Source organism: Pagrus major, chromosome 9 (assembly GCF_040436345.1).
Source record: "Pagrus major chromosome 9, Pma_NU_1.0".
Taxonomy (NCBI): Eukaryota; Metazoa; Chordata; class Actinopteri; order Spariformes; family Sparidae; genus Pagrus; species Pagrus major.
Window position 1 is genome coordinate 3,303,271 of NC_133223.1, and position 24,076 is coordinate 3,327,346.

At 39.8% G+C, this 24,076-nt stretch overlaps 1 protein-coding gene across 2 annotated transcripts in view; it reads right to left on the reverse strand.

Moving 5' to 3' along the window:
- Positions 1-1,689: 1,689 nt before the first annotated feature.
- The window catches only part of dnajc10 (DnaJ (Hsp40) homolog, subfamily C, member 10), a 55,738-nt gene continuing 33,351 nt past the window's right edge, over positions 1,690-24,076 (reverse strand). For both annotated transcript variants that reach the window (XM_073473672.1, XM_073473671.1), the window contains exons 16-25: positions 13,907-14,023; positions 13,717-13,818; positions 8,904-8,964; positions 8,241-8,335; positions 5,193-5,326; positions 3,651-3,704; positions 3,390-3,537; positions 3,075-3,197; positions 2,170-2,277; positions 1,690-2,095 (exon numbers count right to left, since the gene is read on the reverse strand). In XM_073473672.1, coding sequence (XP_073329773.1) covers positions 2,084-2,095; positions 2,170-2,277; positions 3,075-3,197; positions 3,390-3,537; positions 3,651-3,704; positions 5,193-5,326; positions 8,241-8,335; positions 8,904-8,964; positions 13,717-13,818; positions 13,907-14,023 — 954 coding nt within the window. In that variant the 3' untranslated portion in view covers positions 1,690-2,083. The remainder of the gene's footprint in view (positions 2,096-2,169; positions 2,278-3,074; positions 3,198-3,389; positions 3,538-3,650; positions 3,705-5,192; positions 5,327-8,240; positions 8,336-8,903; positions 8,965-13,716; positions 13,819-13,906; positions 14,024-24,076) is intronic.

The window sequence follows — 24,076 nt, forward strand, 5'->3', positions numbered from 1 at the left end:
TAATATATATTTTTCTAAAATGGTCCATTCTGCATTTTTACTTTTTGCCACATTCTGTAAGTTGCATATTGAACAACATTTGGCACCAAACTCAACACAATCCTGCTCGTAGTTTGACGTTTAACTGAGATTCAAGGAGAGAACAGAAACATTCCCCTTCCCCAGATGAATGTGAAAAGAAGCCTTCAAATGTCAATCTCTGCATATACATCATTAAAGCTGCAATGATTATGAATCAGCAACTATTTTATTAATATGGCATGAGCACTGACGGGTGCAAAGGCGTTCTCTGTTGGAGGCTGCACAGAGTGACTAGGCATTTTTTGAATTTCCAGCCTAGATGCACCTCAGCCAAAACCTAGGGGTTTAGTTACTCTTTAAATTAGTTGTTGCTGAATGATTATATTAATCAAATTAATAACATGAAGTCACTTTTTACCAGAATGAAGAATCATCATTCAGTCATTTTCAAAAATTCTCTTCACTAGTTTTTACTTTTTTTATTTCTCTGTAGTATTAATGTAGTTCTATCACATCTTGAAGTTATTTGGTCCTGCATAAAAAAATGAGTGCCACAGGTCTTGTTAAATATAGCTTCAGAGCTGAAAAATGACTTTTTGGGTTATTTTGACTATTTTTTCCCAAGGATTATTTTAATTTCCTTGAAACATTTGTATGTGAAAGTGTTGATATTCATTGTATATTTTTATTAAAAAATCAATCAAATGTTATATTACTCCTTCATCGGTTATAATTTTTTTTAAATTAGCTAAATTAATATGCCAATATTCAGTTACAGTTGAGTGCCACCTAGTGGCAACCGGAAATGACATTTTTCTCTACTTCTATCTTTTCCTACTCGCAGGTTGACCTAATCCACCTGCAATTTGCTCAGAAAATCCTTCAGGCCGTAATGACATTGTATGTTGAACATTGTGACTTCTCATTGGATCCCGTTGCCTTCTCTCAAAGTAAAATGGTGGGTTTTCGAATTCCACTTGGGCAGGGAGCTGTGTGGAGTTTGCATGTTGTCCCCCATGCTTACTTGGGTTTCCTCCGGGTACTCTGGTGTTCCCCACCATCGCACATTATGTTAATTCTCCAGTCTCCAGGCTCAGTTCTGAAATTAGATCCAGATGCGCCCACTGCTCCCTTCAACTCTTATATGATCTCATTGGGAAGCAGACGTAAACAAAAAGATTAGTGTGGTGCAACAGCTTGCTATAGTTATGCATTGGGTTGAGAAAAAAACAAGTTCAGAAGGTTAAAGTCAGCGAGAACTGTAGGTGAGACTTTAAGTTCCTGCCAAAGGTAGTATGCTATCTAATGTTAGCCTCAAGGGCTAGAATGTTCACTGTTGCTTGGCAGCACCATCAACTGTTCCAGGATGCCTCTCCCATTGGTTGTTGCGATCCAGCTCGGAAAGTACAGATGTAAGCATCCAGATTTGAAATCATAGATACCAAGCATGACTGACATCGGGGCGACACCGATGAGTCTGTGAACAGTTCAGGAGGCTTAAGACTGGATCTGTAAATCCCCTCGCATTACCAGATCATCTGTGCTGAACACCACGTTTTGCACTGGCCTAGCGCCCTAGGTGGCATCATTGTATCTCTCGTCTGACCAACCATCCTAAACCCCAAAATGGTAAATACTGTAATAATGTTAAACTGATGCAACTCAAAATCCAAATAGAAACACAAGTTTTATTGTGTTCAACAGTTTTTAGACAATAAAAAGCAACACAATGTCAACATCTGTGTGTGTGTGTGTGTGTGTGTGTGTGTGTGTGCGTGTGTGTGTTAGGTTCAATTATATATCCAGTATACAGTGTCTCACAGTTTTACTTCATAGAGTAAATACAAACAATGGAGACTAAATAAAAACAAATAAAAACAAGGCAGAAGTATTTAGCACATTCAGCATAGCAGGTAACAGTCAGTCTCAGTCTGTCTGTTTCTGTGTTACTTTTCAAGGAGTGTTAACTGCTTGATCTTTGTGCTGGACCAATCAAATCCACTTTTGCACATCCTTGACCCATCAGATTGCAGGTCTGTCTCCCATCACCACCCAGAGATCATCAAAGCTCGTCCTACAGTGAAAAAGACAGATGTCACACTCTGGTTCACTTTACAGCATTTGAACTTGAGGTGAACTGTGAGTTACCTTTTGTTTGTTGTGTAACTGCGGTGGCAGCTGCTGTAGTCGTTGTCTGATGGTGTCAGCTATCACGTTAGCATCCCGGCTATTGAGAGGTTCCCCACTGTGTCCATGCTGTCAACACACACACACACACACACACACACACACACACACACACACACACACACACACACACACACACAATTATACATCTTTAAGACAGTGCACCCATGTTCAGTAGCAATGTGCAACTACAAAATTATCTGTATCTGCATTTGTACTCGGAAAGGAAGGGGCTTAAGCCGGAAGTGAGTGTGACTTGACTTGTACGTTGTCAGGTTCCTTTATTTAAAAATGTATTAGCACAACAGCCTCAGAATTTATTTCAGATCAAGAATATTTACACACCAGTCTTTTATAAACTTGAAAGAATAATCTTTGGAGTGTCAACATTGAGCATGAAGCCACTTTATGTTATTAAGGAGACCTCATGACTATTTTCCGCCATGTTTGGGATAACAAAAACCAGATATTTTATACAGAAAGTTTATTTCTACACAAAATACAACACAATCTTAAAAGCCCATCATTTGCTATATGAATATTCTTTAATTTTGTGATCTTCCCTTTTTTTTTAATTAAGTTGTTGTTTCTGTGTGCGTTTTCTTTTATAACAGAGGTGGAGGTCAATGTAATCAGAATTGAAAACTTTCAGGTGTAGGACTGATTCATTTGATGTGATTATTTTTCTCCTAATTAATTAATACATTGATTAATTCATCAATAGAGGTGGTGCCCCTTTTAATGTGTAAATGAGTGCCTAATAATATTTCACATATGAAGTGATTGCTACATCACGTTCTAGTAAAATGACTTAAGGATGAAGTTTTGATTGGATAAGCTCTTTATTAATATGAAAGTGTCCTCACCCTCCTTGTTTCCAGGTATGGGTAGAATCTGACGGTAGGGTAGGCACTGATCCCAGCTGATTGACAGGTCTGATGATGAGCCTGACAGTCCACCTTCCCTGCTCGAACCTCCCCTTTAAGAATCTGTCAGTTGCACAAAGGACATCCTTTTTAATACATAATGGAAAGAACATGTACATTTGTGTTTCATGTCACAGCATGTGGCTGCTGGAAAGTCTGTTTTAGTATGAATGTTGCCTCTACTGGGCTGTGACTGACAGCAACCACAGATTCAAAGTTACCAGGTAAAAGATTTATTAGGAAAAAGAAACTCACCCGAGCTAGGACCTCAAACTCTGGGGCAAAGTGTTGACAGGGTCCACACCACGGGGCATAAAAATCCAGAACCCAGTGATCCTGACCTGATAGAACCTGAGACCTAAAGGACTCTGGAGTCAGGTCCACTGACACTCTGGGTAAAGAGCTGTACAAACAAGACATTAACACACACACACATCAAATGGACTACACATTTACCCAATCATTGATTATTTTGATACTAGAAAGACAGACAAAATAAAACTGTCTGTGTCTGACCTCAGTGCCCATGCTCTCAGTGAATGGGCATCTCTGTGCCAACCATTGTAACTCCTGAAGAGACAGAGAAACAGATGAACAGGATCAAACAACATTCAAATACAGTACCAACATACCTTTTCAGAAAGACCTGGGTCCAGATGCATAATACTTTGTGTAAACTCAAGACTTAAACTGTGTGTATGCACAAAGACAGAAATATGCATATGTATTCTTCTCATCAGATTTATAAATCTATGCAAATGCCTACTTCTGTTTTACAATTCTCAATCATTGTGGAACTGCATGCATGTGCACAGGCTTCCACTCCAACAATTAATCAAAAATGGGTGTAGAAATCCTCTTATTAAACATCTTTTGCATATTGACCCTTGTGCCACATCATAAGTTATTAGACCTGTCAATGAGAAGAACGGTGCAGAAGATACAGTGCAATTTAACCAATTTCATCTACAAGGTTGTTCAACAGCATTAGAACGGCTGTCATTAGGCATAACCATTACGCACGGCTGTGGCTACTTATAACACCTGTACCAGTAATTTATCACATGTACCATCATCGCAGAAATATGTCAATCATCATTTGTAGTAATCTATGGAGTTCATGTTGAAAAAGACTTTAAAAAGTGCTTCACAATTCAGGATCAAATGAAAAGATCGATAACAGGAAGATAATGTCTCCAATGATAATTAAAAGAGTGATAAAATGAATTCCTCTGAAATAATTTTAAATTAAGTCAATGAATTGAAAGGAAGTGAAATTTTTACAGAACTCTAGTAGTACTCTAGAGTGGACTTGAAAACAAAAACACAATCACAATGTTGTACTTTTAAGTTACATCTATATCCTTGTATTTTTCATGTATACCTCAGCATTTCACCTGCAGCTACTGTATCTAAAAGTAGCTGCAGGTGTGACAAGTCCATTAAAATATGGACTTGTCATGCATCTGTCCCCTGATGCGTTTATGGACGATAGGATCCAACAGGGGCATGTGATGGGAATAGACAAGCACATGTCACAGAACCCTAAGGACGTATCATATACAATACATCTGAGCTTTATAATTCCACCTGAACACTTAAACCTGCATATCAGATTTTTCGGCCACTTTGAAGGGAGTGGAAATGCAACAGTGACATATTATCAACGTACTGTTTAAGCTGATAGTGACATTGCTGGCAAGCAGTTACTTATTAACACAGATACAGAGCAACATCATCATTCAACTCAAGGGGTGTTTGTCTTCACATGATGAATCTAAGTCCAATATTTACTGTCTTTTAGTTCTGTTTTTGTTTTCTCTACCAACTGAAAAAAAACAGCTGAGGAGAGCTCCACAGTCAGGTGATTATTCTCAATAGGTTACATCACTACAAGGGAAAATATTAATATAAACATAAAGATATCATGGCCACTTTAAGACAAAATCTGACGTTTTGGAAAAAATAATTTTTGTTTGTAATTGTATCCAAATAACATTTTGTTTTGTCTACAGTGTGTAAAAAGTTTTGTACAAACAGATTGAGTAGTTTACATACATGTAACGATCTGACTGCTGGGTGTTGCCAGGGTACAGGCGGATTTCAGGGTACGCCCTCACATTCTGATTCTGACAGAACGACTGAAACCGCTGACAGTCAACTGAACCAACCAGGATCTGACCGGACAGCAACTGGATGAGACAGAAAGAAAGACACACACAGGTTATACAAGTTACACCCTGTGCAGGGGGTCCCAGGTAGCCCACCTTGTAGAATGCCTGCTTCCTATCTAGCCTGTCACTATACAAACAAAGGAAAAAGCCACAAAAAAGCAGTAGTAACTAGCTAAACCTCAAACTGTGTTTCTTCTATAAATCGGCAAACACTTCTTTGAACAAACACTGCCTTGAATTGAGCCTATTCTGAAGAAAACAACATACTGACTTGGAAAAGGTGATGGCTTTTGTGCATCAGGAACTACAACTCAAAGGACAGTTGAAAGGATATCGTTGGTCATATGTACCGGCAATTTGTTTAAAAGGCACAGTGTGATCGATTAAGCGGCATTTAGCGGTGAGGTTCTAGATTGCAAGACTCCCTCGCTCGCCCCTCTATTTCTGAAGACGTTGGAGAAGCTCCAGAAGCTACGGTGGCCCTCACGGACAAGGAACCGATTTAAAATATGGACTTGTCATTCATTTTGACTGTCTTTGACACACTCCCAGCCCTAAATATCTTAGTTATCGCTCCATGTATTGTCTTACTGCAACAGACAAGGAATAAATCTAAATTAAATCTTGCTAACACTACACCAGCTCTCTGAGAGGCACAAACTGAGGCTACGGTGTGCTAATATTTTACATTATATGTGCCAGCATTTCTTTTCAGTGAAATGAATGTACTGCTAATATACATTGTACATAATCTAGGTTTTGTACCATTAGCAGCGGGGTGGAAGTACAGTATTACGGTCAGTTGTAATCAGGGATCTAGTGGTATTTGTTTAAGTACCGGAGCGCACCTAAGACGTGCTCATGCATGCGTACATGTACATGACTAACCATGGGAATATTTTTTCATAAAGCTTAGTTTCCAATTTATCATGAATGATGATGATGATGAACTTTTTTTTTTTTTTTTACTTGTGGAAGCAAAGCTGCTGCTGTGCACTGTAACTTCTGCTTCTGTTCCTGTGTTGTAATTCTTAGTTACGTATTTTGAGTGTGTAGGTCAGTGAAATGCAGACACCCGCACACAGAGAGAATGACAGGATGATACTGTACACTATACGTGACATAATGCAACAAGTTGTGCATGCAGAGCTGTTCAGCTTTGCGGATGAGAAGATGCCAACCTCTGTTCAAAACATGGCATAGAATTAAGTAGTTTTAGCAATTCATCACTTTAAAAAAATTGTATTCAACCGTATTATACAAACTGAACATTTTATTTCCTCACTTGGAGAAAAAAAGTAGTTGTTTTATGCTGTTGCCGATTTTGTTTAGCGTCTTGGAGTTTTTGTTTCTTCACAACGTGATCGTCTTGTACAAAATAAATATGATCCGCCATCCTTTATCAGATTGTGGTTTCAAACTTGGGCTGCGTCCGAAATTCCATACTAACATGCTATTGAGTATGCTAAAACAGCATCTGAGATTTTTTAGTATGTCCGAAACCTTAGTATGAACCCAATAGTACGTGAGGTGCATACTATTTCCGGTAAATATTACAGTATTCAAGCACTGGACACTACGCCGGCATAAATATCCCACAATACAATGCAGCAGTGATGACAACGACAACACAACATACTGCTACCAACCAACTGCTAACAGTTAAGGTTAAAATCTGTTGGAGTAACGTTAACGTTAGTTGCTTACCTTTTCCAGAAATATGATGATTATCTGGCGACGAAGATGCCTGCGAGTTACAGAACGAATTCGCCTGCGGTTCGCATTTATTATTGTGTGGCTTCTTATTGGATGCATATCAAGGATGTATTATTAGATTATTATTATTAGATGTATTAAAAGAGTATTATTACAGATTGCCGGTAGAGGTGAGGTTGGCACGGGTTACCATGGTTACGTGTCTCCAATCCAACCGGCAAGAGGCTCTCAGGAAGTGCGTCACTTCTGCGCTAAGCAGTGCGTCGGAAAAGATGCATACGACTGTTATTCACTCAAAAGTATATTGAACGATAGTACACATATTGAGTATGTAGTGTATAGTATGGAATTTCGGACGCAACCTTGGTTTCAAACCGCTCACAATACACATTGTTTGGCAGGAAAAAGCAGCCACTTGCTCTTCTTCTTCTTGGTCTTCCAATCGATGAGTTTCCGGTGGCCACCCACTAAATTTAAAAACGCAAAAGGCCCTCGCTAGTGCCAGGTTTGTCTGTTCTGGGCTACTGTGGGGACCTCCGTGGAGAGGGAACCGCTCCCTATGTAGATATAAATGGCTAATTCTAAAGTGATGGAAACACAACGACTATTATTTTCGGGTGATTATATACTAATTGAAACATAATTATGAATATTATATTCCATTTCTGCCAAGTCTGTTCGGCTAGATGCCACTACATATTACACACTGCACCTTTAAAGTCAGGATACTTTTGATAATATGGTGATTATGAGCATTACATACAGCAAAAAGCGGCATCTATGGTGTGATGAGGTTGAGCCAACCCTGCAAAAAGAGTTTTTTTTCTCGTAACTTCAAGATGACAGGAGGCGTGACACAGGAATGTTGTTTGTGCGCTGATTTGCAGCATAAAAACAAGGAAGATAAAAGGAAAGAATATATATGTGGTAGAATGGATGAGGATGCGTAGGCAGCAAGGATTATTTTTACAGTAAAAACATATAACTGTCTGCGCCTTCAGCACGGACTAACGGTTGCAAATGCTGGAAAAAGCTTGTGTGAATGCCAATGTATTCTGATATTACTGCACCTGCTCAATGATGCATGATAAGACTAGGTTCGGAGAGCTACTACTGGCGACATTTTGGCAAGCTACTGGATCGTGTCTGAACAGTTTATATGTTATATTCGTTGCATACGGGAGTGTGTAGATGATGTGTGTATGGTGTTTTGTACCCTGGCCATGCGTCTCCACTCTGGCATCAGAGCCTGACAGGGACCACACCATGGAGCATAGAAATCAACTGCCCAGATCTGCCCTTCATCTCGACCTGCAACCAAGAAACAAACTTAGTAATACCCGTTGTAGTTGAATAGGAACTCGTAACTTAGTAGTTCTAGTTCCTTGTTTCAGTTTTAGTTTAACTGTTAAACTCGAGCAAGATTAGAGTCATACAAAAATCAAGACTGAATCAATTTCATCCACCACTCTTCCAGACTATTTGTGAACTAAGAGCTGTGATTTCAACTGTGAGTGAGAGGGGTACATGTAGAGACTGCAGTAAAATCTTTAAAAATACTGGAATTTATGCTGGTGTTGCTCTGGTCACAACTTTCAGAAAGATTTCCTGTAACTGTTGAGTTCCAATTCACTGCTGATGTGCTAACAGTGATAAACAGCATGACTGGTTGATCAGTAAAACAAGTTTTTCAGTTTGAGAAGACTTGGTTTTACCAGATTGCCTGGTGAATAAATCCTACTAAAGAATAGAGCTGTTAGGTTAAGAACTAGACTGCTTTGAGCAACCCAAATCTTTAACATCTTTGTGCAACCAGCCCCTGACGTACCAGTTAGAACCAGGGCAAAACTGTACCTGTTGCTGACAGAACTTGTTTTACCTTTAACTCTCTCGGTGAAGCTAGGAGGATCCAGGACCACCACAGATGGATGGACCAGATCCTGCAGAGACAGAAAGAGAGGTACTTGAATAGGTGTTGATGCAACCAGGGGTGATTCTAGGATCAGACCTTTAGGGGTGCTCAGCTCCCACATGTAAAATTCAATTGTGGACGAAATGTTTTTTTGATGACTTTTCATTAGTAAAGGGCGACCAAATTTGAGGTTGATCAGACTGTTAAGAGTTCGTTTAAGTATGATGCCTGTAAATGGCCAAATATACACTCAATTTCCCCACTAAATTTGAAACGGCTGACTTCCTGTTGGGTTTACGCATTTGTTCCAAGAGACTCTGCCAAAATTCTTTCACCTTGGTGAAACGTAGAGCAAGGGCTACTTCATCAAAGTTTTGTAGGGGGCGCTATTCAGCCATTTTTCCATGTGCAATCCGGAAACCCATATCAAATATACTGTTGACATGTGTGCCAAGTTTTGTACGTTTCCGAGCATTGTTAGCCCCTCAGCAACAACTTCCAGTTTTATGGTGAATAGTTTGTCGCCATGGCAACGCAGTGTAAGGAAATCTTACAATATTTAGATGGAAGCATCATTAGGTCCTTGTGCCTTTACTGACCAAATTTGAGGTGAATCTGGTAAATCCGCCTGAAGTTACTGCTAAGAGTATAGGACCTGTAACTTTAGGTTACAAACGTAACCCCGGTTCTCTGATAACACAAGTGAGGTATCTCACTATGGAGGTATGCTCCTCTGCGTAGTCCTCAGAAGCCCAGTATCATTACACCAGCCACAAGAGGTGGCAGTCGTGACGACTCCTTCCTCTCCCTTTGAGAGAGGGGGATGCATCGTCATCAGCTCATTCAAAATAAGCACACCTCTTCCTCGCTTCAGGAGGGCGGTCTCAGAGATCTCAGTTATCAGAGAACCGGGGTACCTTTGTAACCTAAACTTATCTTTCAAACATTCGCTCGGTATCTCACTATGGGGATATATTGACTCCCTTATTGTCAGACAAACTTATCTTGAAGACCTACTGCCGATCATTAGGCTGACAAACTGCGACCCACAGAGGAGCCAACACTGTGTGAAACCGAGCACAGTGACATCCAGTGCATAGAACCTTGCAAAGGTGTGAGGTGATGCCCAACTGGCCGTCAAACATATGTCTTGGATAGACATGCCTCTTAGCAGGGCCCAGGATGTTGGGTGAGTGAGTGAGTGCGCAGACCAGTGGGGGCCTGAAGCCCCTTGCTGCTATAGGCCAAAGAAATGGCCTGAAAAAAGCTGATCTGTTTTCCTAAACCCCTGTGTTTTGTCCAAATACATGCGTAATGCATGCACAGGGCACAGTGTATGTAACCGCTCCTGCTCCGAGGAGGAGAATGGAGATAGGGAAAAAGCCGCTAGGTCAAGGGGAAGACACACCAGACCAGGGTTTCTTGGTACAAAAGCCGGATTAGGCTGTAGTACCACACAAGTGTCCCCTGTGGAAAACTGAAGACAGTCAGGGTGTAGAGAAAATGCATGAACCACAAAAGAGCAGTCTTAAGTAGGGCTGGGCGATAAAACAATCTCAATCATTTTCATGATAAATTTTTCCACGATAATATAGTTATATACACGATAGTCAGTTTTCCTCTACCTAGAAAACACTACACCAACAGCCAATTGCTCAGCAGATAGACAAATGCATGTGGTTGATACATGTTTCCGGCCCCTCCCACTCACAACAACTCAGAATGACCGTGACCACCTGTGTGTCTAGCCGACACAAGAAAATGAGCGGTCCGACTAGCGAAACTGAGTGCGAGGAAACTGAAAAAGACGAGGAAATTGTACCAAAGAAAGGTCATGACAATGTAAAAAAACATATCGTGATAACAGTTTTGGCCATATTCGCCAGCCCTAGTCTTAAGTGAGAGCCCTTTCAGATCCACCTGATCTTAGGGCACATAGGGGGATGAGACAGTGCATTGAAAATGGTTGACAAATCCCATGATGGAGTGAGCTGTTTGGATACTGGCCCTAGACGGCGGGCACCCTTCATAAAACAGCTGACGAGGGGATGTTGCCCCACAGCCTTAGCATCAAAACCCACATGGCATGCTGCAATGGCAGCCAAGTAAACCTTAACTGTGGAGAAGGCTTTGCCCTTATTGTGTATTTGCATTACTGAATATAATGGGGACATAGTGTATGGATATATTATTAGGACAAAATTCATGTTAATTTCTCAGTCTTGTCATTTCATTTTCATCTACAACACCTTGTTCCAGAAAGTCCTAAAAACTGAGAATTACTGGCACCGAGCACTGGAAGGGCACCTCCTGTGACCTTGAACACCAGTCTTCAAACACACACCATTTACAGTCATATAGTCACCTGGTAGAAGAGACTCTAGCACTCTGAATGGTTGTAATGGCGCTCTGTGGGAGTCCAACCTCATCCAGGTTCAGCCTCTCACAGGCCAAGCCCAGAGTGATAACTGCTCTGGGTGAGGATGAGATATCTCCCCTCGCCATAACAGGTCTCTGTGTATAGGGAAAGGCCATGGCTGGTTGTACAGAAGTTGGCTGATGTCCACCAGCCAGTGCTTCCCCAGCCAATGAAGGGCTATCAGGATGAGGGATAAGCCCCTCTTTCGCACCCTGGACAGTGTGGGTGGAATCAGGGCCAGAGGGGGAAAAGCACAAGGCAGAACCTGTTGCCACTCGAGAGCCAGTTCATCTATATCCCAATGGTGCATCCAGGTCTCTCAGGGAAAAGAACATGGGGCACTGAGTGTTCTTGCTCGAGGCGTACAGATCCACATTGGGGCAACTGTAGCGTGCCCAAATCTAATTGATCACCTCTGGATAGAATTTCCATTCCCCATCAAGAGGATTGCCTCTGAAAAGCAAGTCTGCCCCACATTTCCATACTCCCAGGACGTGAGTGGCTCTCAGTGACAGGAGGTGCACACTGCTCCAAAAAAAATCAGTCTGTGAACCAGTGTGCGCAACCGGCTGATGTACAACCTGCCCCTTTGCATACCTTGTGCAAATCCATGCCTCTGATTAGCGAGGGTGGGGCCCCGTCAGCCTCTCCACCTGCAGCTGGTGCCATTGGCTGAGCTACCTGGAGTGATGGAAAGGCAGAATAATCGTCATCCTCCCCTTTGAAGAGAAGAATGTCAGACAAAGCATCGGAGTCATCAGACTGCTCGTCACAGTCCAACAGTGAGCCGAAATTTTCAGATGGCAGGCAAACATCAAATCCCTCAGGCAGGGGAATGTCAGCTCACACCTAGCATGACGGAGACCTCACCCTCTGTCGGAGCGGCAGCTGTCGTCAACAGAATGTCCTGGGTGCTGAGGCTTGCCTGGCGTGACAGCCTACAGCGAAGGCTCTTGAGAGTAAAACGGCTACAATGCTTGCATGAGCCAGGTATATCCAGCGTCGCCCAAGCGTGCTGCACTCTGAGACAGGCTACGCATACTGGGTGAGTATTCATAGCCGATATCTTGGCCTCGCACACACAGTCCTGTGGTGGGGTGTTTACTGCTGCCGTGGGCATGAGCAACGGTGTAGCTGGCGTGCTGTCAGCCGGTATGTTTTGCTTCGACATCGTCATAGCGAGTGAGTTTGGGTCAAAACTTTCACTGAAGCAGAAGTTAGCAAACAGGCTGCTAGTGTGGAGGCTACCTAGTCGCTGTGTAACCAAAGGGAAAGCAGGCTTAGCTAATGCAAGTGAGGTGGCTAGCTGGGCTAAGGTGCTTGGTGTTACTGTTTGGCAACAGGTGAGCTACGATTAACTGTATGGGGGACAGTGACTGTATAGCAGATTTACTATGGCGAAGAAATCGGGATTCCGACATGGAATAATTAGTGCTGGTGATCGAGTGGTTAGCTCAATCTGTGGACAGTTAAGCTAATAGTCCCGTTGGCAGTAGTGTCTGAAAATGTTGCTTTCTGAGTGAAATGTGAGAAGGGGTTTTTGAATGAGCTAATGACAACGCATCACCCTCTCTAGGGAGAGCATGGCCCTCCTCTTGATGCAGTTGTCACAACCACAAGCCAATGCGGCTGGCGTAATGATATTGGGCTTCTGAGGACTATGCAGAGGAGCGTACCCCCATAGTGAGATACCGAGTGAATGTTTGAAAGAGAACTTCCTGTTGCCAGCAGATAGCACTTGAACTATGCCTGAAAAATAGCATGTAGATGCTATGCATGTAGCATGAAGTTTGGGGCAGATTAGATAAAGTATGTGTGAGTTACAACAACTTCCTGTTTCATGGTGTTGCCGCAAAATTTCCCACGCCCAGGCCGTTAAACGAAAACTCAAGCTTTCGATAACTTTTCATCTTTAAGTTGTTAAGATTGCCCTGACAAAAGCCATCCAGGTAAAAACCCTAGAAGGAGTTTGTTAAAGTACAACAAGTGCAAATTGCCAAAAATAAGCACTTTATTCAAAATGGCTGACTTCCTGTTGGGTTTAGGTCATGGCGCAAAGAGACTTCTTTTGTAGATCTTGGTGTGATAAACATGTCTACCAAATTTCATTCATCTAGGTACTACAAATTTTCACCACCATGAAATTTAAAATGTGCTTGAGTACCCCTAAACAAGGGACAGTCGCCTGCGGATGCGACCATATTTAGTGGAAACCATTTTTGGGACAGTGTTAGAATGGTGCAGGCTGCACGTTTCTGGATTGAACAACAATCCTGATTTGTCTTTGAGAGAGAATCCCTCCCTGCAAGCAAAAGCAACAGCGGTAGTGTGTAATAGTATATTATTGGTATGTAGTAGTACCTGTATGAAATCCAGGATGCCATCAGCTGAATGTTGTCCTTCATATTCATGAACAGAGGAACCATTAAAGATCACTGTGGTAGGATAAGCCTGAATATTATACTAAGAAGAGAAATGGAGAAAGACAAAATATTAACCTGTCAGAGGTGTAGCATTATTAATAGTACAGCCCAAATATGTATGTGCTTACCATAGAGCAGAGGTTGTGGTGGATGGTACAGTCCAGAGTACCAAACTTTATCTGTCCTGCCAAGTGGATTGAAGCTTTTCTCAGTTCAGGCAGTAAGGCTCGACATGGAGGACACCACTGCACACATGAATCAAACATTTATTAAATTAGTATTAAGTAGGTGACATCGCAAGAATTGTTTTTTTTAATGCAAGGTCAGGTCTTTGTTACAGTCTGAGGACAATGATGGCTCTTCAAGCTTTCTCTCGATTCTCATGAGCCGGAAGATTGCAGGCAAGTTTAGCACTGAGCACACCCTTCTACCATTATACTGGCACAAAATGGAGAAGTCTATAGCCTCAGTGATGTGCTTCAATGAATAAGCTCATTTAAGTTATATGACCTGATGATATGGTAAGTATGTTGGAGTAGAAGTACAAATCTGTTTTGTGAGGATAGCAAATTGGTTGCGATTGGTTGTCACTCATACGTTTTTGGTTATCGTTTTTTTGTAATGTTTGAACCTTTTATCCACTTCACTCCAAGTTGTACCACTGCATGACTTTTGATCCTTGAATTTTGAGGCACAACTTGAGCTTCAGTGGACAGCACAAGGATGTTATTTGGGGGGTTGAATTCAATGTAAATGGCAGCCAGTTGCAACCCCCATGCCTAAGCCCATATGTGTGAACAGAGGGTAAGGCTTATCTGTGTAAATGCTGTGCTGGTCTTTGTTTGTTGTTGCCTGTCCTTTGCCAGGCCTCTGTAGTGGAGAGGAGGAGAGTTGCGTGGCTCAGGTCCTACAACATCTCATCTCATTTTCTTAACCGCTTTATCTGTGAGGGTCGCGGGGATGTTATCGCTTTATCCCCCCCTTTCAGGGGGTTGCGGGGGTTACTGGAGCCAATCCCAGTTTTCATATGGGCGAAGGCCAGGGTATATCCCTGGACGAGTCGCCGGATCATCGCTCATCTAGGCTCAAATTCCTCCCAGAGCCACATTCTTCACTCATGTTTTACATCAATATACAGTCGTGGTCAAAAGTTTACATACACTTGTAAAGAACATGTACAGTATACCATGGCAGTTTTGAGGCAGGTAAGTTAATAACATTGTTGTCAAAACCCGGAAGGCCCAGTAACAGACAAAATATGAGACCAATAACTTTATTAAATTCCAACCTCAAAATTCTGTGCAAAATTTTAGCAAGGCGGCTGCAAGAAACACTACTCAGTGTAGTGCATAGGGATCAAAATGGGTTCATCCCAGGATGCCATGGTTTCCATGACAATTTGGATATGAGAATAAGTTTCTAATTATTGTATTTTTATCCTACAGCAGAAATATTACAATTACTTGATGAGAAAGAGAGGGAAAATCCATTTAGAGGTTTCCCAATGTAAAGGGGTAAATGAATGTACATATTTGGGAATAGAAATTATGTCTAAATTAGCTTTGACCATTAAGTCTAACTATAAACCTTTAAGAGAGGAAATAACGGAATCAATTAATAGATGGATGTCCCTGCCCCTGTACTTGATTAAAATCAACATAATAAAAATGAACATACTCCCTAAAATGCTGTATATATTTCAGAATGTTTCAATGCCTCCACCTGACACATTTTTAAAGAACATTGAGATGGGATTCAAATGGAAAAATAATAATAAATAGAATTAGACTGTTCCTGCTACACTTACCATATCGCAAAGGACGTTTAAAATGTCCAAATATAATTTGGTATTATTGGGCAGTACAACTAAGGTCTATTAAATTTTTTTTTTTTTCTCGGTGTCACAGTTTGTTGAAGAGAGCCAGTCTTTGATTTCCGAGGGAATTAATCATTGCTGAATTGACAGCCTCCCTCAACGCGCCCTCACCCCCATATATTCATCACTTGAATCCATTACCACCAGGGTGGCCAGACACACTTCTATTATTTCGGAGATGGAAACGGCCCCCTCAACTCCGACAACATCACAAGCTTGGTGCAAGAAGTCGTGGAACTACGGTCGAAGTTGTCCTCCTTATCGGAGGAACACTGCTCACTTCAAACTACAATGGAGGACCTGATCTGTTGTTATATTTGATAGCCGATGCTCTGTTTTGGCTTCTGTTTTTGCTTTTGCTTTATTGCAGTCAAGTGTCAACACCTTCAGGCGTGACTTTGAGTTCCACTATTGATTTACAACTGATTTTTGTAACCACAAAAATTTGAGCACCTATATTTTTTAAGGCTCAGTTTATCAGCCTCTCTCTCTTTATGTTAATCATTATTAGTCTCGGCTGGCTGAACCTATATTTATTTTTGCCTGCTTCTTAGTTCCTTCTATAGCATATTTGAAGTTAACTGTTAAAGAAAGGGAAAAGAGAAGAACAAGGGGAGGGGAGAAAAAGGAAAAAAATCTACTTTATAGTTAGACTTTTTATATGACGTTTTTTTGGGATCTTAGGAGGTAATCCATGTCTAGTAAACCGGATGTGTGTAATACAGTCCTGCAAATCACCCTGTGCTATTATGGTGAGCTTAGGAAAGTATTTACCATTCAGTTCTGAGTTAAACTATTGTCAGAAGGTTTGTTTGAGTTCTTTTTTTTTTTTGTGAAGCACTGGGAGACTTATTTTTTCCCCATTCTATGGTTATTTCCTCTTACACATTCAAGATGCTGACTTCTTTCTTCTTATCACCAATAATAGTTTTTCTAGTCTAAATGTGACCAATTGTTGTTCAAAATGCACCTCAAAGGGGATCAGATGGGTCTTCTGTTTGGCTGGTGAGATCGAATGTCTGCAGACTTGGGGGCCCAGTTAAACGATCTAGAGTGTTTTCACACATTTAGAGTCTTAACACTAACGCTTTCCTTCAAGAGACCCACCTGTCTGTAAGTGATGATAACAGACTGCGTTAACCTTGGATTGGGCAAATATTTTGTTCAACTTTTAACAGAAAATCTAGGGGTTCTGCTTTTTTGATTAATAAATGCATTCAGTTCCCCCGGACTCAGATTATATCTGATCCTGGAGGTCGTTATATCATAGTTTGTGGCATTGTATATAAGACTTCAGTTTATTGGCTAGTGTTTATGTCCCTAATTTTGACAACCCTAATTTTATGATCTCCCTCTTTTCTAAGATTCCGAATCTGGATACTCATCATCTCATTTTAGGGGGGGATTTGAATCTAGTGATAGACCCCAAACTTGACTGTTCACATCCTAAAACACTTACACCCTCTGCTTTGTCAAAGACACCATCTTCCCTTGTAAGTCAGTTGGGATGTGTAGACCTCTGAAATTTTCTGTACCCAAAAAAGTCACTTCTTTTCCAAAAATACTCTGCATCTGTTTTAGGACATCTGTCCAATATTCTTGCAATTTATTACATGTAAAAAAAATATGTAGGTAATCTGCATTGTTTGTCCCACATCCCCTCCAGCAATTGGTGCTGGATTGTGTATATTTAAAAGTTGTCAATGGTGTTTGGAAATACCTTAAATTCATCTTCCAAGCATACTCCTGCCAGAAGGGAGATCTTATGTAGGCTACAATGTCTTTAAAACTTTGCTTCCACTCACTGTCTAAAATTCTTATTTTCAACTCCTTCTCCCATTTCTCTTTGATACCGTTCAAGTCCTCACTTTCATTGCATTGTAATATTTGATAAACTTGTCCAATTATCTTTTGTGTGTTTTTACTCTGGCATTGTGTTACCATACATGCAATTACTGGATGGAGGTTTTCAAGACTTGTTAATTGGACATTTTCATTTAAATAATTTCTTACTTGTAAATATCTATAAAAGTGACTCTTTGGGAGCTGATATGTATTAACTATATTATCAAATGACTCGATTCCTTTATTACAATACATTTGACAATACATTGTGAGGCCTCTGTTTCTCCAGATTTTGAAAGCATTGTCTATCTTGTTTGGAATAAAAAATGGGTCTTCCTGTATTTCTCTCAAGCAAATCAGCTCTCTGTCTTAAACATTTGTTATTTTACACAGTCTTTTCCAAATTCTAACTGTATTATTCAATGTAAAACAGTTTGCTTTCATTTGCCTTGAAGAGATCAGTGTGTGAAAAGAGCCTACTGATTTACTCTCTATAGTTTTCCATTTGGGGCCCAAGTTTTAGTTAATCATTACTGCTATTGATTTGACTTGTGCAGCATAAAAATAATTAGTTAAATTAGGTAATGCGAGTCCCCCTTCACTTCTTTTTCGCTGTATAATTTTAAGTTTGACCCTTGGTTTATTCTCATCCCATATGAACCTTCTCAGCAGATTTTCCCAATATTTGAAACATTTCTGTGATATGTACAAGGGTAGGTTCTGAAAGAAAAATAAAAAACATGGCAAAACATTCATTTTAAGAACACTAATGTTTTCCAATAATGATAAAGGTAAGTATTTCCACCTTTGTAGATCTTGTTTTACTGATTTTTCCAATTTTCCATAATTGTAGGCAAATAAGTTATCCAATGTATTTGATATATTCACCCCCAAGTATCTTACTTTGTTTTGGTCCCATTTAAAATCAAATTGTTAAAGTGATTTTCTAGTTGACACCCAATTTGCATGGCTTCCATTTTATTCAAATTCAACTTATATCCTGACAGAATGCTATAGTCTTTAATTTCAACTAACAATTCCGGCAGGGAGTTGTAAATGTCTGTTACATACATGGCTATATCATCTGCATATAATGCTAATTTCTGTTCTTCCTTTATTATATTAAGACCTTTTATTGCAATATTTTGTCTTATTCTTTCTGCTAGAGGTTCTATACATAAAGCAAACAGTTGTGGTGATAATGGGTCTCCTTGTTTGATTCCCCTTTTTATAACAAATGTGTCAGAGAGAGTTCCATTTACCTTTACTCTTGCATTTGGTTCTTTATACATTCCTCTTATCAAATTAATAAATGTCTCATCAAATCCATATTTCTTACATACTTCAATTAGGAAAGGCCATGATACCCTGTCGAAAGTTTTTTCCGCATCTAGCATCAAAATCAGCATTTGTGTCTTTGTTTTTAAAGCATAGTCTATGACATCAACAGTATGACGGACATTATCCCCAAGTAAGCGGTCCTTAATAAATCCTGTCTGATCTAAGTGGATAATTTTTGGCAATATATTTGATATATTGCTGTAAAAAATTTTTGGTCAACATTTAATAGTGATATTGGTATATGCGATGAACAGTTTTCTGGGTCTTTCCCCTCTTTATGTATGACAGAGATAATAGCTGTATTCCATGTATTTGGCCAATTTCCTGTTTTCAGGATCTCGTTGAATACCCTGCATAACAAGGGCATCAGCAGTTCTTTAAATTCTTTATAAAATTCATAGGTGAATCCATCACTTCCCGGACTTCTTCCGGTTTTCCCTTTATGAATTACTTTTGAAATTTCCATTTCTTCTATTGAGTGTCTTAAGTTGCTGTTTTGTCCTTTATTTATGATTGGTAAGTTAAATGATTCCAAATAATTTTTAATTTCTTGTGTGTTAGCCGTATTTTCCGGGGTACAAAGTTCCTGATAGAATTTCTTGAAACATAAAGCTATATTTGATTTGCCCTTTTTATATATACCATTTTTATCCTTAATAGTAACAATTGTTGATTTCTCTTGTTGTTTCTTTAACTTAAATGCCAACTTTTTCAATGCCTTTGGGCTGTTATCATAGTAACTTTGTCTGCAGAGCATCAACTGTTTTTCTATCTCTGCTATTTCTATTGTTTCGAGTGATTTTTTTGCTGCTTTTAGTTCTATCTGCACCTCATCTAATTTACACATTTCATATTCTTTTTGCAATTGTTTTATCTTTTCTTCCAGTATTTGCTTTTCGCTTAACCGTTTCTTCTTTTTCCAAGATGAGTAGGCTATTATTTCTCCTCGAAATTGTTGCTTTTATTGCTTCCCATAGTGTAATATCTGATATTTCCCCATTGTCGTTGATTTCAAGAAAAGATGTAATACTACTTATTGTTTTCTCCTTAAACCTTTGATCCATTAACAGTGAATTATTCATTCTCCAAAGTGTTCCACCTCTCTCTGCTATCATCTTTAATTCCATCATAATTGGTGCATGATCAGTTATTGATATGGGTAGTATTTCACATTTAAAAATTTTTGCAAAATCATTCCTAAACAAAAAATAATAGTCCAGTCTTGAAAACACCTTATGTGCATCAGAATAGAAAGTAAAAGCTTTTTCTTCAGGGTGCAGGCAGCGCCAAACATCTACTAGTCCCATCTCTGTTTGGGCTTTTCTCAACAAACAAGCAGCTTTCTCTGACTTGTGTCTTATTTTACTTTGGGTATCTACCTTTGGATTCATTACCAAATTAAAGTCACCCCCCATTATTGTAATTCCTTTTGCTTCCACCATTAACAGTTGTAAGATTCTTTTCAATGGTTCTTCCCCTGTTCCAGGCGGATTATAAACATTAATTAAAGTTATCCATTGTTCTTCTATTTGACCAATTACAACCACGTACCTTCCTTCTTTATCTCTAATACATTTTTCTTTTTGAAACATAAGTTTATTTTTAATCAGGGTTGCGACTCCTCTTTTTGCTGTTGTGTGAGATGAATAATACACTTGGGCTCCAGCTAATTTTTCCAGTTTAACATGTTCCACTGTATCTAAGTGAGTTTCCTGGAGGAAGGTGATTTCACCTTGTTCTTTCTTAAGATATTGTAGCACCCTTTTTCTTTTTATCGGGTTATTCAATCCATTTGTATTGAGAGAAACTAATCTAATCTTATCCATGAAGATTCATTTTGAGGTCTACTTCCCCCCTTTTGTACCACATCCAAAGCCACTTAGCACCAACTTCAACAAAACAATACCTCATTGCAAAAAAAAAGAAACACCTCACCAATTCCCTCAGTTGTGAAAAAAGTAAAGTAGATGCGTGTCTTGTCATATATGATTTTCTTCTTTGACCAAGCAACTTTTTGCCATGTGTTCCAATGTTGGAAGTGCACTACTATGGAGCGAGATGTTGCGTCTTCTTGTGTTGTAGTCTTGGAAAATGATCGATAGGCCGTTATTTGCAGTATGTCCGGCGAAAGCTCCAATTTTTCCGTGAGAAATGTTCTGATGAAATCCACCATATTATCCCCCTCTACTCCCTCCTTGACCTGGTAGATCCGTATGTTATTCTGTCGAGCTTTGATTTCGTGTTGTTCAAATTTTTCATTTAACTTCTTTTGCTTTTGGTTCAAATGTTTCAATGTCTCATTTGTTATCACTTCTCTCTCTTCCAGCTGATGTATTCTTTGTTCGGTTTCCTGTATATCACCGGTGGCCGCTTCTAATCCCATGCGGATTTGATTTATGTCCACTTGCATTTCTTTTATCTCTGTCATAAACTTTTCGAAATCTTTCCGGAGTCCACCAATTTGTTCTGCGATTTCATCTTTGAAGTCAGTCAGCAAAGCCTTCAAGTTTTGTTCCAAGTTTCTGTCTGCCATTGTGTCTCCGTTGTCTTTTGTTTGGCGTCTTGTCTTCGTTGTTTCTTTCATCTGGTATTCCTTAATCACTGCGCCGGATCTCAAATTCATTACTCGTAGTTTGTGATTTGACTTTAGTTTCCCTTTATAGGGTGCTCTAATTTCAATTGTTCTTACATTTTAGACGTTTTTTAGAGATTATATGAGGAGCGTTAACTCACACCTGCATCTCACTGTCAACCGGAAGTATCTAAACAACAACACAACAAAGTTTTTCATGAGCTTAATAGGAAAGAGTCAACTTCACCCTCTTTTGCTGTGGGAAATGTTTAAGTCTGTGATACGAGGGGAGATTATCTCATACAGTGCTAATTTGGCTAGAAAAAATAAACAAAAACTACAGGAACTGATTGATGCGATTCTCAGCATAGACGCAGAGTATTCCAACTCACCCAGTCCAGACCTTTATACCAGAAGAGTTAAACTACATACTGAATTTGACTTGCTCTCTAGAAGTAAAGCCAAACATTTTTTAAGACGGAATAAAGGAACATACTGTGAGTATGGTGATAAGGCTAGCAGCCTTTTGGCCCTCAGGCTTAGACGTCAATTGGCCTCTCGCTTCATACCCCAAATTTTTGACTCCTCCCGCTCTCTAATTGCCAGCCTAAGGCACACCTGTGCAATATTCATGCTGTCTAATCAGCATCATGATATGCCACACCTGTGAGGTGGGATGGATTATCTCGGCAAAGGAGAAGTGCTCACTAACACAGATTTAGACAGATTTGTGAACAATATTTGAGGGAAATGGTTCTTTTGTGTACAGTCCTGCTCACCATTATTGGCACCCATGAAGTTTAAGTACATAATGTGGAATATCTTCTGAAAAAAATGAATCAAGTGAAACATTTTTTTTCTATAGAGAACTCGTGTTTGATACAAAAGAGCAAATGATAAACAACAATATAAAACAATTAACAATTGGAGGAAAAAATAGAAAAACTTAAAGCTTGCTGTGTCACTGGTATTGGCACCCTTTGCTGTAAATCAGTATGGAAACACATTGTGACTCACCTGTGGTAAATCACAAATGAGAATCACCTGTGATAAATTGTCTGTGCCCATGTGACATGAATTAGCCAATGAATGATGACTTCTGTGTTTTAAAAAGCCATCTGTTATCCCCTGTTCCTTTGTCACAATGGTGAAGACAAAGGAGCTGTCTGAGGACATCAGAAGTGCGATAATTGGCAAACACAAGACCTCCAAAGGGTATAAGGCCATCTCCAAAGACCTTGGTGTCCCTGTTTCAACAGTGCGTAATGTTATTAAGAAGTTTGCCAAGCATGGAACTGTCAAGAACCTCCCTGGGCGTGGGGGGAAGAGAAAAATTGATGAGAGAAGTCTTCGAAAGTTGGTGCGAATGGTGGAAAAAACACCACGTCAAACATCCAAAGACCTGAAGGCCAACCTGGAACAGTCTGGAGTCATGGTTTCAACAAGTACCATACGCCGCACACTAAACCAAACAGGGCTTCATGGGCGAAGGCCAAGGAAGACATCACTGCTGAGGAAAAGACATAAAAAGGAACAACTAATCTTTGCCAAAGAGTACCTGGACAAACCACAATCCTTCTGGGAAAATGTTCTGTGGACAGATGAAACAAAAATAGAGCTTTTTGGCAATGCACACCAACAGTTTTTTTATAGACGACGCAATGAAGCCTACAAGGAAAAGAACACCCTACCAACAGTTAAGCATGGTGGAGGATCCATAATGCTGTGGGGCTGCTTTGCTGCATCTGGTACTGGAGGCCTTGACCGTATCACAGGAATCATGAAATCAGAGAATTATCAAGAGATTTTAGAGCGAAATGTCCTACCCAGTGTAAGAAAACTTGGTTTGAGTCGAAGATCATGGGTCCTCCAGCAAGACAAAGACCCAAAGCACACATCCAAAAGCACGCAGGAATGGTTGAAAAGGAAAAAATGGACTGTTTTAAAAATGGCCAGCCATGAGTCCTGATCTCAATCCGATCGAAAATCTTTGGTATGAGCTGAAATCTGCCATTGGGGAAAAGAAACCTGCAAACGTTCAAGAGCTTGAACAATTTGCAAAGACAGAGTGGGAGAAAATACCAGCTGAGAAGTGCAAGAAGCTTATAGAAGCATATAAGAAACATTTGGAGGCTGTCATCACTGCCAAAGGGTGTGCAACCAGATATTAAAGAGGGGTGCCATTATTGCTGCACATGCTGTTTTTTCTGTTTCTTCTTTGAAATTACAATATGTAAGTTGAAAAAACAATTTTCTTTGTTAAATTACTTTGGACCTCCAATTAAAAGATCCTGATGATATAAATTTGGTACATTTCCATTTATTTCTGACGATACTGTAGAGGTTATGCAAAAAATGAAGGGGTGCCAATAATGGTGAGCAGGACTGTATATAGAAAATGTTTTAGATCTTTGAGTTCAGCTCATGAAAAATGGGAGCAAAAACAAAAGTGTTGCGTTTATATTTTTGTTCAGTGTATGTATGTATGTATGTATATATATATATATATATATATATATATATGTGCACACTACCGTTCAAAAGGTTGGGGTCACCCAGACAATTTCATGTTTTCCATGAAAACTCACACTTTTATTCATCAAATGAGTTGCAAAATGAATAGAAAATATAGTCAAGACATTGACGAGGTTAGAAATAATGATT